Below are 16,230 nucleotides of genomic sequence, written 5' to 3' on the forward strand. Positions count from 1 at the left end.
AAAATCTTAATTTTACTTTTATTTAAATAGTTAACAATTGAGAAGTAAATAAGTTTTTAGAAACTTTGAACTCATTTAATAAACATATGACAATATAAGGAATTAAAAAACTTGAAATTAAGATTAAAATAATTATGAGATTTGTCTCATTTTATATTAAAAATGATATTTTATTAATAAAATTCAAACAAGGCTTAAAAAACATTTAATTATTATAATTTGAGAAAATTGAGTTTAAATTTGAAACGTTAAACTTTTTAAATTAATTAAAGACTCGTAATAAACAACACTTGATTCAGTATTAGAAAGACAATGAAATTATAATATCAATAGACTCATGTAACACTTGATTCACAAATGGCTATATTCTTTAGTATAGACGGTTAGGGAGTGAACTATAAGCGTAAAGAATGACTTCTGATGGGGCCGGGGGGGGGGGGGAGCTCACTAGGCATCTCACAGCTTGATATCTAAGATCCGAGGTGAAGGTTTCAATTTTGACCGACCTCCAAAAGAATGTGGTATCTAATCTATACAAATAATTGTGACAGATAAGCAACATAAAAAACTGCTTATCACCGATTATCGGAGCAAAATTCTATGAATCCTGCATTAGAAGTGGGGATTGGGGGGAATGCAACTAGGGGAGTAAAAACCAATATGGTTCCAGAGCATTCAACTATACTGTGTCCAAGTCATCATTTACTCAAACACTATCTATCAGTTGCAGGAAAGCCGCAATTATTTGAGCGGTAACTAAATTCATAGAAACCTGCAGATGCCAATTAAACTCTGAAATATACCTGAACCAATCAATGCACGCATACTGAGCCAACTTGTATGATTAATGCTGAAATCGAGAGTCAGTTTGTATGCTATCACCATTCCCGGCAATTACCATATCTCTCACCACCACCACACCCAAGAGAACTCTCACTAAACAACAGGATGACAAACAAAATCTGCTATCGCCATTCCCGGCAATCACCACATCTCCAACTACCAAGCCGAGATGGTGATTCAACCCAAGGTGAACAATGGCTGTGAATCCTAATCCCACAAATCTGACAAGAGAGATCAGGGGCCAGTTCCTTTTGTGAACATAGCCGACAATTATTAACATTTCCTTGTAACGAATTTGTAGATCCACAGTTGGATGCTAAATTAACAGTCCCACAATCTCCAGGTACACCTAATCTACAAGAATTTTTCAAATACCCTAAGTCCCCAGATGCATTAGCTTCCTCAAATTGACTATTATCGTCTGTGTGGAGCAGTTCAGTCAGAGAGAAGTAGGTATTAGGTTCAAAATCCACCAATGCATCAAATTTAACAATTTCGGAGTTATTCAGAAGATTGCAGTCAGCAGAGCCATATTCTACAGGTGATAAATCTTTTACAGATTTGGACACCATTTCATTTTCATTGCTTGTTGAAAACTCAGCATGAAGATTACCTCTAAAAGAACCATTGTTCTCCCTCCCACGTTTAGGTAATTTCAGAAGCCCTGGCCCAGAGACAGTATTACCTGCAACATCTGCATTTAACTGGGGTTCTGTAATGAGCTCAACACTTGAAAGGGAGAACAACAGAGGATCATTGTCTTGTCTAGAGACATCCCCTGCAGGATAGATAGGAGTTGCAGGCTCACATGTTCTCGTGTCAATAGGTGTACCAGAATCAGAATCTGCCCCAAAGTGCTCTTTCCTTGAAGCCCTTGTGAGTAACTTCTTGCCCTCTTGCATCTTATACAAATCAGAGTAAGGACACACAGGTGACTTTATCCTGCGACACTTGCAACATTTGAAGCCCAGCACATCAAAAAGTTTGGATTCTTCAAGTTCAACGGCTTCAGCATGATACCAATCTGTAAAACTCAGAATTAGATAAATAAAGGGTGAGCAGTTGAAATTGTTATCATTTATTAACTGAATAAAAAACTTACGTTTGCATGTTTCACAGCAAATATACATTAGATCAGATCTATATGGTTTATGGCACAAGCGACAAACAGGATCCAATTGAGGCAGGCCTGAACCTCCCTTTAAAAGAATGTTCTTGAGCCTGAAATCAAAGCCTGTATCTTCATTATTCTTCTTTTTCCATATAACACCCCAAGAACAACTTCTGCTACGGCCTTTTGTTTCCAAAGGGAAATCAGAAGCAACTAGTTTCATGTCAAGTCGACTATTCTTTGTCCTAGTAGAAATCAATCCTTGACCATCACATTTAGGCCTTGGCCCCTTCAGAACTGCCAAAGTGCTACGTTCTTGTCCTTGTAAGAGTAAGGGACTAGTTGGAGATTCATTACAGGACTCTTTTTGAGTAAGTAATTTGGCATGATGACATTGTTTGCATGTGGCCAAGAACTCAACTTCTTCACATGTAGAGACTGTTGAACTCACGGAACAACCCGTGTGACAATAACCTATTGCCCACATGAAATAAAACATTAAACCGAGATATGTACAAAGTCAAACAAAATTGAAGGGCAAGATACAAAGTACAAAATACAAACCAAATAAACCCCATACCCCATACTAAAAAAATTGTATGATTTAAAAACCCTTGCAAAGGGGGTAGATTCTTTATCTACGGGTATTTGTGTGTATTTATTCAACGGTATTCATTTTATGAGAAACTGAAAAGATCTCATTTCAAAAAAAAAAAAAAAAACTTCAAGACAGCATACTAAAGTAAGTGAAAGGATGATGGATCATGCAAGGGGTTACCTTGACAGGCACTGCACTTGAGAGCATTCCTGAAATTAAACCAAGAGAAAAATTGCGGCCTTAGAAAGAACTGGCGAGAGAAAAAGGAAGGAATAGCACATAAACACATGAACAAAACAGTAACCAAGTAAAAGTCATTACCCAACTAAAACAACCAGCTGACATACAGAGCATGATAACATGTCCAATTTGTCTCTCTTGCAGGTAAGGTAAAAAAATATGTCCTTGTAGGTAGCTTTCAACCGCCTTTTGTGCACATGAGATGTAATATGCAGGTACTCTTTTTCAGATAGTACTTTTCCATTGCGTAATTTGTACTCTTTTACCAAATATAAAGGAATACGTGTTTCAGAAAACCAATATTTTTCCATCCCTTCAGGACCTTGCTCTATTTCAACATTTTTCATTACCCGAGAAGGAAGATGTTTCTGGCTTCCAAAGGCTACTCTGTATAAAATTTTGCCCTCTGCAATTTTTTTATCACGAATATTTGCATTCCTAAAAGCAGAAGCTTCAGTATCTTGACCTTTCACATCCTGGAGGTTATGCTCAGGACGAATCAGATCACTCCATCTGATATGAAAATCTAGATATCGGACCTGATGCAAATAATCAAATATCCTCAAGTTATTGCAAAATCCAACATGCTGGTGCAAAAAAAAATGCTAATGCAGAAAACAAAACTATTATAATAAATAAGAGGAAACCTGAAGTGCCAGCTGAGATGCATTCCTACTCATTTGAACTGCAGCTCTCCAAACTAGCTGTCTGCTTCTTTTAGGAATCTCAGAGCCATCAGCATAGAATATACCCGAAATTTTCCTCAAACCACCTGCTGCCCATAACAGTCAGTGATTGTGCTTTAATTCCCATACAAATTTAAATTACTTCAAAACAATTGGCAAATAGTTGTCAGCAGGTAGGGGAGGACAGGATGGCAATCAAATAAAACTACATAGCAGGATTTGTAGATGCAACTCAATTATATCAATTTCAAGTTTGATATACACTATTTCTTGAACTCCTGGTTTTTGACTTGAAATCTCATGGTAAATAAATATTAATTTTATGTAATATTTATTGTTTTAATATATTAATACATTCAAAAATTAACAATGATTTATAATTATATTTAAACAATAAAATTTTAAAGAGAAAATGATCAATTGGGTGTGACTTGGGAAAAGGTTTTCTATTTCTTCATGGTTAATCAATAATTGATTAAACATGCATCAAACCAATTTAGCTAATAATCTACTTCCAGTTAGGAATGGTATACGATTTACTTAAAGAATACCTTGGCGGGCTCCTTTTCTGACCATGGATTTTGGCAAAACAGCTTTCTGAAATACAGATTTGGTAAATTTCCCGCCATGCCACCATGCAAAATTTTCCTGACAACCACCAGCTGTAACTTTATTGATAGATAACTGTTTCTTACGCCTCCCACAAGTTGCACGTTTCTGTGTTGTTCCAAGAGTACATGCAGCACTTTGCATTGTAGAAAATTCAGCCAACCAATCATCCATCAACTTAACCCAGTCCCCACAAAAAGCAATTGTTCGAATGTTCTCCTCAAGCTGAAAATGACAATTTCATTAACCAATGAAATAATTTACAAATCTGCACATTTAACAAGTGCAACAAATGCAAGCAATAGTCCAGACATTAAAAATTAATAAATCTCCTTGATTCAAAATAACAATCACTCACTTTGAGTAAAAGGGGCTTTATATCACTAAATGATTTAGCTCGTTCCACCTGTTTACGCCAATGCTTTCTATACCATTCACTTAGAAAGGGCCCAACTATTAAACCATGCAAACTTTCCTCCATATATATAACATATGTAGCAATGCTAGGGATGATTCCTTCTCCACTCCTTACAGGAGCAAAACCAGAAAGGATTTTCATTGCACTTTTGGTGGCACTTATAGCAGCATGATTTAACATGCATCCTTTCTTGCTTGAAACAGGGGCTTTACAAGAAATGCACCATCCACACCTCTCTCTTGGAACCTCCACAAGCTTCTTTTCGGAACTCGGCCAAAAAAAGCGTGAAGCTGTTTGGGAGAATGCTTTTGCTAGCAAATAAGTGTTTCCAGATGTAGCTTTCCCCAAGTTGCCAGACACATGACCCTCTGATCTAGAATCCTCTGAAGAAAGAACGGCCAGGTTAGCAGCAGCAGATGCAGCAAAATCACCGTGCATATAGTAATTAATATATGACTGTGGTTTATAGGAGCAACCCATGTACACAAAATCATTAATTAAACTGCTTTTGCACTTTCCAAAACCAGATTGGTCACCTTTAGTTTGCAAAGACAAATTCATAGGCAACCCTATATCATTAGCGTCCCCATAATTACTAAATTGGCTGCTTACCAAGGAGCACTTGGCAGGGCTTACTGCAGCTGACCTATTAACATAATTTCGGCACTTTGGGTCAGACTGATGGTTAGTTGAAACAGACGAATCCATTGCAGTTTCCTCGTGAAGCTTCAGATTCACAGTAGTTCTTGCATTGCCACTGCTTCCAGGAGCAGGACTTCGAGTTGTAACCAATGAAGCATCAAGAGATGGCACCAAATTATCACTACAAATCCCATTCCCAAACGTTAAACTGTAGTCTGCCTTCACCGAACTAACAGCTTTATGCTCTTCTTCAATCATAGGAGGAAGTTTACTGACACAGAGGGGTAAGAAGTTTTCTGAAATATTCCAATATTCTAACATTGCCATGCAAATACCATTGTATACAGGTCTATGTTGTTCGGATGCATAAAGGACTTGGAGAACTCTAGGAATATCATTCTGATTGTAGTATTTAAGACAAAAGTCATCACTTTTGACATTGAGTCTGCAGTCATAAAAGATCACAAAATCAAAACTCAGTTTCAAGTGCATCTATAGTGAGAACTGATCATGATAGCAAAAAGGAAAACAGATAAATAAAAAACTAAAGCACAAATTCAAAGTAGCACCAGGATTATCTAGCATAACAAATGAAGTGGAAGAAACACAAAAAAAGAAGTTAAACATACACCAGTAAGTGGTCACAAGTACCCATGAAAACTTGCCCATACAAATCTTTTCCAAATACTTCAGCCCCTTTAAGTGATGTCCCCCGTGCAATTGTAGGCCCAATCAAATTTATTTTGCACTCTGGACAATACCATGCCCCTTCTGGTATATGCATCTTCATCACACCAATACACCTTGAATGATAAACAGCAGGACAACCATCACAACAAAGCAAGGTCCCATCCATGCCACATAAGCGACATTCATCTCCATTTCCATCAACATCACCATCATCCTCCGCATTCAATTCTGAAACATACTTCTTAGTTTCAGCATCCTTGCAGGCAGTAGTTTTGGAATATCTTGGATGGACTCTTCTAGGCCCATTTTCAGCAGGAAGGCTATCTTCATTATCATAATTGATCCCAACCTCTGATTCTTCACGCATGTTCATTTCAGCTTTTAGCTCCTCAGACGCCAAAACTTCATCACAGAGAATTTGCAATATTGTCAATTTCCTACTTGCAGGCAATAAATAATACTCGCCATAAAAGATTTCATCATAAAATCCTTTCCACTCAGGTCCTTTTGTGTATCCAAAAATTGCTAAATACTGAAACACAAAAACAGGCCAAGTCAAAGCATCAAGCAAACTCCAATCACTGCACCTGAAAAAGAAATTACATATTCCAATTAATATCTTTTTCTAATATAAAAAAAATCTCATAAATAGAACAGCACTGGGGCATATTAAAAGAATGCTACAATTAGGTGAAGATAACAGATGTAATGTCCTCTATAAAAATTAGTCAACGGATTAAACAACACATTTAGTTGCTTCGAAATTGTTCTACAACACTCAACCTACTCATCAAAAGCACGCAAAACATGCCTCCAGTGCTTTTAGACTCTAAACAATAAGGCAGCCATGTGCTCCACAGAGCTCCCAAGAATGAAAACTGAAGATGGCAACATAATAGAACAGTTTGTACTTTTCCACCAGTCAAATCAAATCCAACAAGACACATACTAATACATAGAATTACCACACTACGGTCTATAACACGGTAAGCATGATCAAAGACAAATGAGATAAAGCTGCAGTAGCAGTAAAACTCAGATAACAAGAGTGAAATCTAATTCTATTCAGAAAACAGTACCAAAAAAACTTAATTGCATCCAAATTTTTGTCCAAAAACTAAATCAAATGCAAAAAAATATATTAAAAACAGTAAGAGAAGTAAGCACCTAAGGCATTTTGTTGCAGGCCGCGAGCCATCTGGTGAAATATTTTCAAGGTGACGTTTCAAAATATGCATCAGCGAAACATGAATTGCATCGAGCAACGTGTTAGAAACTTTACAGTTCAGAGCACCGACAAACTCATCCAAAGTAAATGGACTCAGAAACAGGCGAATGCTAAACGATCTTAAAAATCCGTAAACCGAAAAGAGATTCAAAACGCACGGTTCCGGCACTCCAATTGTTCCGGAAGACGGCGGCAGCGTAAGCGGCGGCGGTATCTGCGTTTCTGGCATTTCGGAACCGGAACTTGAATCCCTAGCCTCACCGAACGACTCATCATCATCCGTCTTAGCTCGTTCCTCCTCGTTCTCAACCGATAATTCACCTTGCAATTCGCTCGAACCTTTCTCCGGTTCCTCTGCAGCGATCTTCGGCAACACCGATTCCTCCAATTCAACCTTCCTCCGAATCAAATCGTCGTCGAAATAACTATCAAGGAGAAGTATCCTACGAATCTCGCTGCTATCTAAATCCTCGAAACCGCCACTCTCGTACACGACTCTGTACAATCCACTCGCGTAACGCGCGACTTTGCCGAGAAGAACCGTGTTTCTGCGGAACTCTTTCAGCACGTATCGTCCAACCAATGCAATTGGCATCATCTTCTTCGCCTCGGGAAGAGTTTTCGCGTCGCCGGTGACGGTTGCGTCGTCTTCTCTCCTCCGTTTGCGCGGGCGGCCCCTGGATCTCACGACGGGAGGTTCTTCCATCGTCGAATCCGAAGGAGAAGGAAGAGTCTCTCTGTAGTTTTTCAGAGAGATTTTGGAGTTTGCCAAAAGGTTTAGGGTTTGCTGAGATCGTGCTGAGTTTATAGAGAGTGCGGGGGGTTGGGTGAGGATTGAGGGGGAGAGGTTAGGGTTGGGTGAGATAAAAGGGGGGAGGGAAAATTTTGCTAGTGATGGCGAAGAGGTTTGTTGTGTTATCACTCGTGCGCCCGAGTTGCCGATTCCACTCTGGCGAGTCAATTGCACGTTGTTTTATTTTATTTTTAGTATTCAATTTTCAAATCGTACTTGTCTTCCTATGGATTGCAAAAAATATTATTTTAATAATTTTTTTTAATGGGGCGGAATGGTATTTTATAAGTATATAATTATTTTGAATAAATTTTTTATTTTTTTATTTTTTATCGTCTAGAAAATAAAAAGATGTTTCTTTTGTTCTTTCTTTAACAATTTTTTATCATAGTATTCCAAAAAAATAATTAAAAATCACGCAAAATAATAATAGAATTTACATGAGCTAAAATAGCATTTGACAAAAATTGAGGAACATTCTCAAAAATTCTTAATTGTCTATCTAGATCTAGACCAAAATTGACAAACTTATTAGCTACTTGATGACCCTCCTTAAGAGAATGGAACCAAACAAAGCTTCCTCTTTGTCCCTCTAAAGCCTTGATATTTCAAACCACACTAGAACACGGGTGAAATGAAGGGCAATTGTGGTTCATAAACAAAATAGTGACACAGGAATCAAATTCCACCATGAATTGCTTGAACCCTCTACTACGTGCAATTTGGATTCCAAGCATAATAGCCTAGAGGTCTGTAATTACAACTAAACAACAGTTAATATCAACAGTAAAAGAGGAGTTGACTTTACCATTAGAATCCCTGAGAACTCTACCAGTAGTGACCTTCTTCATGTCTCTATTGATTGAACCATCAATATTGAGTTTGAATTGACCATTTGGGGGCTTACTCCAACTAATGTTTTTTTTTTACCCAAAACTATACCTTCATTGGGGGCAATAGATTCCATATAGTTCATACTTGATGCCACTACATCAACTTTGCCTATAATCTAGCCTGTTATCACATTTGGTTGAATTTGAAAATTCTCAAATATCGTTTTGTTTTGACACAACCACATAATATCCAAGGCAACACCAAATACATGATTCCAAATTTTGCCCATAACCAAAACATTAGATTTCACATTACTTACTATTCATTGCTTGAAATCATTTGCAAAAAAAGTTAAAGTGCATATTATGAGGAATTAACATGTATCCGATAGCTTTGGCCCCATGACACCATCTAAGAATGTGATATAATATCTATGCCACAATTTTGACTAGAAGCATCAACCGTGAGGTGTTTGGCTTTGCGAACTTAATTAGATAAGAGAATATTAGTTAGGATTTTCCATAACAACATCTTTATTCTTTCTGGACCTCACCAACTCCACACCAGCTTGTAATCCGTATTTTGGTTCAAATTATCAGAGTCCATGACAGACTTAAAGGCTATTCCCATGCTGAAATTTTTGTTTGCAGATCCTTTTCCAAGAAACTTGATCAGGTCCATTAGCTAACCTCAAAGGAGGAATGGCTAGTATTTGGCCAATGATTTCAGTATTTTGAGAAAAGAATTAAAATGTTGAAATTCCCACATACCATGATCATCAACATACTGAGAGACCACACTAACACTCTGATGAGAAGGTATTGTAGTCAAGGCCCAGATGTTGAAGCTTACCACCACCAAGGATCCAAGAATGGGAGAATAAAATATGAGTATTGTCTTGACTCAAGTCTTCTTTGCCACCCAACATTATGGGAGAATAAAATATGAGTATTGTCTTGGCTCATTTTTTTACCAGAGCTCCTACAAAAAAAAAATCAAGAATACCTGAAATAATTTCTGCCTAATCCTTTGAAGCTTCTGCCAAAATAATCAAGTCATCAGCTTAAGAGCCATCGGTTTCCATATCTTATTATCCACAACAATCTAGATTAAGTGAAAAATCTTTCTATACAAAGCACAAAGAGGTAGGGTGAAATGGGATCACCTTGTCTTACTCCCTTCACGAGTTTAAACTCCTCAAGGGTTTCATTGTTCCACAACATTCTTATTTTAGGGGATGAAATACAATGTCAGATAATATTAACAAAATTAGCAGGGCAACCAACATCCATCAAAGTGTCATTGACAAACCTCTAATTAAGCCTATCATAGGTTTTCTCTAAATCGATTTTAATCGCCATCCAAATTTTCACCCATTTCTTGTTCCTCGTAGAATGGAACATTTATTGTGCAATCACTATATTATCCATACTTTGACAAATGGGAATGAAACTGCACTAGCAAGGCCCTACAAGCTTTCTTATCCAAGGAGGCAACCGATGAGCAAGAATCTTTGTGATGACCTTGTAGGACACATTACAAAGATCAATAAATCTAAAGTTATTTCGTCTTCACCATATGATCAACCTTCAGAATAAGAGTGATCAATGTCTCATTGATCTCTTTAATCAAGTATGACTCCTTAAACATTCTCCGCACCATAGCCTAAAGAACTTCTCCCACAATCTCCCATTGATAGCCTGGAATCCATCTAGGCTCGATGCTTTGAATGTTTTCATACTTCCGATGATCTGACGCTTTGAATGCCCTCGTACTTCTAATGATCTTATGAACTTTGTGGCAAGAAACCGAATTGCCTAGAGAAGCCAAAGTAGAATTATCTTGAGCTGGAAATAAACCTATAACACCCATTAGAAAATAATCTAAAGTTTCAGCAAACAATGTTTTATAGAATTTAGTAACCATTTGTTTCAATAAAACAGGATTGGTTACCCAACTCCCATCTTCATCTTGTATCATATCCACCTTATTCCTTTGTCTTCTAATAATTGTATTCCATGAAAATGGCTTGAATTTTGGTCCCTAAGTACTAGCCATTTAGACCTAGACTTTTGGAACCACAAAATTTCTTCCTCCATTAACATAGTCTCGTACTCTTTCCACATACTCTACATCAAATCAACCAAGTACCCAAAATAACCATAGCCCATCCTTCTGTTTAAACTATCCAGCTTCCTAATCAATCTTTTCTTTCTAGCAAATATATTACCAAAGACCTCCTTGTTCCATCTTTGGAGGTTCTTGAGAAACTTGCTCATAAGAACATTCCAAGAGATGGAAGGATCATAATTGTTGGTAAATATTTGTGTTTTAATTTAAAATTTATAAATATATTAATTCTATTTTATAAAATAAAATATTTATTTTAGATTTTCTTACTATTTTGTTTTAATGAGTCAACTAGTTTGTTATGTTTGTTGTAACAACTGTAGGTTGGTTTTCCAACGGTCATATTTCCAACGGTCATATTTTGTTGTTGCAAAATGTCTATATATTATCTTTCCTCCTTTCTACAAACATGACAGAGCTACAGTCTCATCCCTTTCTCCCAAAGTTTTCTATTTCTTTTCTTATAAAATAATTTATTTCTTGAGAGTAAGAGCATTGGTGTTCATAAGGTTTGAGGATCCTTTCGCTGCACACGATCGGAACCAACGGGTTGTCGTATCTTGGGAGAGAAGCGCAATCAGAATTTCTTACCCGTGCAGTGGGGGCGTTTTCTCTCTAAGGATAGCGTTTACGCGCTTCAACCCAGGCTATATCTTTCTTCCCTTAATTTTTTTTCTTGTGCTTATTGTATGTGATAATGCATTATTCATGTGCTGTCAATTAAATTTAATTTGTTACTGTTATTTTGTTATTTAATTCAAGACTGTGCATCTTCTTCATATTTATTTTTCCTTCATTTTTTATTTTATCTTTCCAACAGTCTTAGAGAGAAAATTAGTCATCACTTTCTTCTTGCATAGTCTTTTCTGTAGTAGCATTTTATTTTATCAAAATATCTGTCATGAATATGATTGACTCCCCTTTTAGTAAGTCTGAAAAATTAATGGATGAAGACACAATGTATTATGCTTTATTAAAAATGTTTTATTATATTATTTCATTTCCTTAAATTTTACATTAGTGAGAGATTGTTGAAAAATATTTTCTTATAATTTGAAATTTAAAATATATTTTCTTTATTAATGATGGTTTTGAAGAAAAAATGCTTTTAGAATTAGTTTGTGTGAAAAACTAAAAGCATACTTCTAATTTCATTCCTATATGATTAGAAAAGTATCTTTTACTTGGTCAAATGATCCTGTGAACACAAGTCTTTAAAATCAGGACATTTGTTGTTTGGTTTTTAATTTTTATTGTTTAACGTTATTATAACTACTGCAAGTATTTTGTTGTTACATGTTGACTGATTGTCTCTTTATTTATAACTCATTGATGAAAGATAAGCCTGTGAAAATATAACACACAAAAATAATAAAATAAACACTTTGGTGAAACTTTATATTTTGCATGTCGTATTCTTAAAAGAGTACCTTATAAACAAACAAAAAAAAAATCTTTATGAGCTATGGAGAAAAAGAGAACCAAATTTGAAATATCTTAAAGTGTGGGGGTGTCTAGTAAAGGTTAATATCCCTATTAATGAGAAAAGAAAAATTGAAAAAAAATGTTAATTGTATTTTGTTGGATATTTTTTATATAGTACTACTTATAGATTCTTAGTTGTTAATTCAGAAGTGACTAAAAATTATAATGTTACTATTATGTAATCTAGAGATGTCACTTTCTTTGAAAATCTTTTTCCTTAAAAAAATAAATTGTTAAATCTTTATATGGTTTGAAACAAGCCCCAAAGCAATGACACACAAGTTTGATCAAGTTATTCTTTCGTATGATTTTCAAATTAATGATAGTGATAAATGTGTGTATGTGAAACAATTTAATAATAATGAACGTATCATTTTGTGTTTGTATCAGGATAACATATTGATATTTGGTAGTAAATGAATTTCATAAATGATGTGAAGTTTTTCTTGTCTAGAAATTTTGATATGAAAGACCTTGGTTGTGTAGATGTGATTTTGGGTATTAAGCTTATAAAAAAAAATGATGGTATGATTTTTTACCCAATCTTATTATGTTGAAAAGCTATATATTAAAGAAGTTTAATTATTTTGATGTGAAACATGTTTCTACTCCTTATGACTCATCCATCAAGTTAAAGAAAAATTTGAGTAAAGGATTTTCTTCACATAAATATTTTCAAAGTATTGATTCTTTATTGCATTTGACAAACTTCTCTAGGCCTCACATTGCATATGCAGTTGGTAGATTAGGAAGGTATACTAATAATCCTGATCATTCTCATTGGATTGCATTAGAAAGAGTTTTTAGATACTTAAAAGGAATCATCAATTATGGCATTCATTATACATGTTTTCCTACAGTAATTGAGGGGTTTAGTGATGCAAATTGGATTTCTGATTCTGATGAAACAAAATCAACAAGTGGTTATGTTTTTACTTTAGCTGGTGGTGCAGTATCATGGAAATCTGCTAAACAAACTATTATTTCACGTTCTACTATGGAAGCATAAATTATTGATTTAGATACTGCTACTAGTGAGGCTGAGTTTCTTAAAAATTTGTTATGTGATCTACCATTGTTGAATAAGCTTATACCTCCAATACCAATGCATTGTGATAGTCAAATTGCTATATCTAAAGTGACTAGCAAAATTTTAATGAAAAAAGAAGACACTTAAGAGTGAGACATAAGTCTATAAGAAATTTAATTTCTCATGTTGTCATTTCTCTTGACTTTGTCAGGTCAGAAAATAATATTGCGGATCCGCTTACAAAAAGGTTGACATGTCAACAAGTATTTGAGTCATCGAGGGGAATGAGATTAAAGCCCATTATTTAGTTACAACAATGGACACCCGTCTCTGTGTGATTGGTGATCCCATGAATGGAGTTCAACGGGTAACAACGAAATTGTTTGTTGACTAAAGTACACCAAAATGAAATTTGGCGGAGTTGTTCCGTTTCTCATTCCTATGACGAGGTGTATTATAAATTGTGGCAATATTAAGGTTGAGGTATTTATATATGTGTATTTTTGGTAAAAAAAAATACCTCTTAATGAATCCGATGACAATTATTGTAAAGGTGGGGGTCACAACCCACTCTTTGAGGATTCACCTAGTGAGTGTGGTGGTGGGGCCGCCACTGTGAGATATAGGCTAATCTCTAAGTGACACTCACGAAACAAGATACAAGCGCAAGGCCGTGTAACGCGCTACCACTGATTAGAACCTAATTGAACACCAATATTGTAGGGGTTGTGTACTAAAGTCCGGTTAAAGAATATGTAGTTCAAGACAATCAAGTCACTACATTTTTCTCGGATGGAAGTTCATAAACACTAGGTATAAGACTCAAACCCGGAAGGTTCCTTATACCGAAATACAATATTACATGTTCTTTCTCTTATGTTTTTATACAAATTATCTTTTAAAAAATATACTTTAAAATTTTAAATTATGTGGGGGAATGTTGGTAAATATTTGTGTTTTAATTTAAAATTTATAAATATATTAATTCTATTTTATAAAATAAAATATTTATTTTAGATTTTCTTAATATTTTGTTTTAATGAGTCAACTAGTTTGTTATGTTTGTTGTAACAACTGTAGGTTGGTTTTCCAACGGTCATATTTTGTTGTTGCAAAATGTCTATATATTATCTTTCCTCCTTTCTACAAACATGACAGAGCTACAGTCTCATCCCTTTCTCCCAAAGTTTTCTATTTCTTTTCTTATAAAATAATTTATTTCTTGAGAGTAAGAGCATTGGTGTTCATAAGGTTTGAGGATCCTTTCGCTGCACACGATCGGAACCAACGGGTTGTCGTATCTTGGGAGAGGAGCGCAATCAGAATTTCTTACCCGTGCTGGGGGCGTTTTCTCTCTAAGGATAGCGTTTACGCGCTTCAACCCAGGCTATATCTTTCTTCTCTTAATTTTTTTTCTTGTGCTTATTGTATGTGATAATGCATTATTCATGTGCTGTCAATTAAATTTAATTTGTTACTGTTATTTTGTTATTTAATTCAAGACTGTGCATCTTCTTCATATTTATTTTTCCTTCATTTTTTATTTTATTTTTCCAACAATAATAAGCTCTAAAAAATCTTTGGAAGCCAGAATGAGTGATCCATGAATATAAAAGGATGATTTTTCTGACTTTGACCCCTATTCACCTCCAATTTCAAAAGTAATGGTCTATGACCAAATTGGTATGGAGGCAAATGAACAACATAAGCTTCCTAAAACAACATTTTCCACTGAATATTCATCAACTGGGGATTCAATCTTTTCTCCAAGTTACCCTTCTTCCAGGTGAAGGGGTAACCTTGAAACCCTGCATCAATAACATCATAATATTCTGCCAGAAGTTTAAATCCAAGAATCCCCTGCAATGAGGGATTATCAGTGCCACTAATCCTTACTTATGCAAGATTGAATTGAATTCTCTTATAACTACCTAAGGTCAATCAATTTCTAAAGATAATTTCCTCAACCCTTCCTAATTGGGTTGCCTTTGCTGGAAATGAGGACTATTGTACACAATAGTAAGAAACCAATCTGCAGACTTTTTCCATCTGACCTTTTTGTGAACATAGTATTCAGTGTTTTTCATAATTTGGACTTTCCAAATGTTGGAATCCTAAATACACCAAATGCCTCCAGAATGCCCATAAGCTTCCTCAACGCAAGAACTATCTAGGAGAATCCTTTTAATGGTTTTATCAACCTTAAAACCATTGGAATGGGTTTCTAACAAGCAAATAAAAAATGTAGAGTAATCCCTTCTTATATCTCAAATTTGAGATGTAAAGCCTTTATTCGACGTTCTCCTATAGTTCCAAGTCACAAAATTCATAATAACATTATTACTTGTGGCCTCAAGTGGCCTAGGAATAACTTCATTGACCTCAACAGTGACATATGTCTCCATATCGGCATTACCCCTTTCAATCTCTTTCGGATCCTCCAACTTGAAAACAAAACCAAAAGAATTAGGAGTTTCACCTTGGGACACATGCTAATGTTGAGCTTAAGCAAGACAAATTGTCTTCTCATTTGGCAACAAGACATTCTTCTCAAGCACATGGTTGCAGATATTGGTGGCACTTATGAATGCCTCCCCTGTTTTTTGCAGAGCCTATATTAATCTTAACTCCTCCTCCTTGTTGTCTTTTTTTCCTTCTAAATTCTCATGAGACATCTCCTTATCCCTTTCTTGGCCAATAACCACACTCCTTTTTTTCTAAGAAGATTTCAACTTCAAATTGGTGCTGAGTTTTTTTGTTCCCTAGGGTGTTTTTGGTTCCTTTGACTTAAGGCCCACATTACTAGTAATAGTAAACTTTAATTTGGCAACGCCATTAACTTTCAACTTCTGTCCCCTTTGTTTTTATTTTTTTGGTCCACATGACCACGAGG

At 35.5% G+C, this 16,230-nt stretch overlaps 1 protein-coding gene across 2 annotated transcripts; it reads right to left on the reverse strand.

Annotated features, from left to right (window-relative positions):
• Positions 1 to 294: 294 nt before the first annotated feature.
• Positions 295 to 8,026, reverse strand: LOC114380569 (DDT domain-containing protein PTM-like). Of its 2 annotated transcripts, none has more exons than XM_028339686.1 (9): positions 7,005 to 8,026; positions 5,777 to 6,424; positions 4,446 to 5,592; positions 4,030 to 4,312; positions 3,440 to 3,564; positions 2,874 to 3,331; positions 2,733 to 2,761; positions 1,946 to 2,428; positions 295 to 1,867 (listed from the first exon to the last, which is right to left on the reverse strand). In XM_028339686.1, exons 1-9 carry the CDS (start codon positions 7,769 to 7,771, stop codon positions 966 to 968), a joined length of 4,842 nt encoding a protein of 1,613 aa, XP_028195487.1. In that variant the 5' UTR covers positions 7,772 to 8,026; the 3' UTR covers positions 295 to 965. The 2 variants fall into 2 exon arrangements, with proteins under 2 accessions (XP_028195487.1, XP_028195486.1); XM_028339685.1 differs by having other exon boundaries at positions 3,440 to 3,567.
• Between the last annotated feature and the right edge of the window lie 8,204 nt (positions 8,027 to 16,230).

Source organism: Glycine soja, chromosome 12 (genome assembly GCF_004193775.1).
Source record: "Glycine soja cultivar W05 chromosome 12, ASM419377v2, whole genome shotgun sequence".
NCBI lineage: Eukaryota > Viridiplantae > Streptophyta > Magnoliopsida > Fabales > Fabaceae > Glycine > Glycine soja.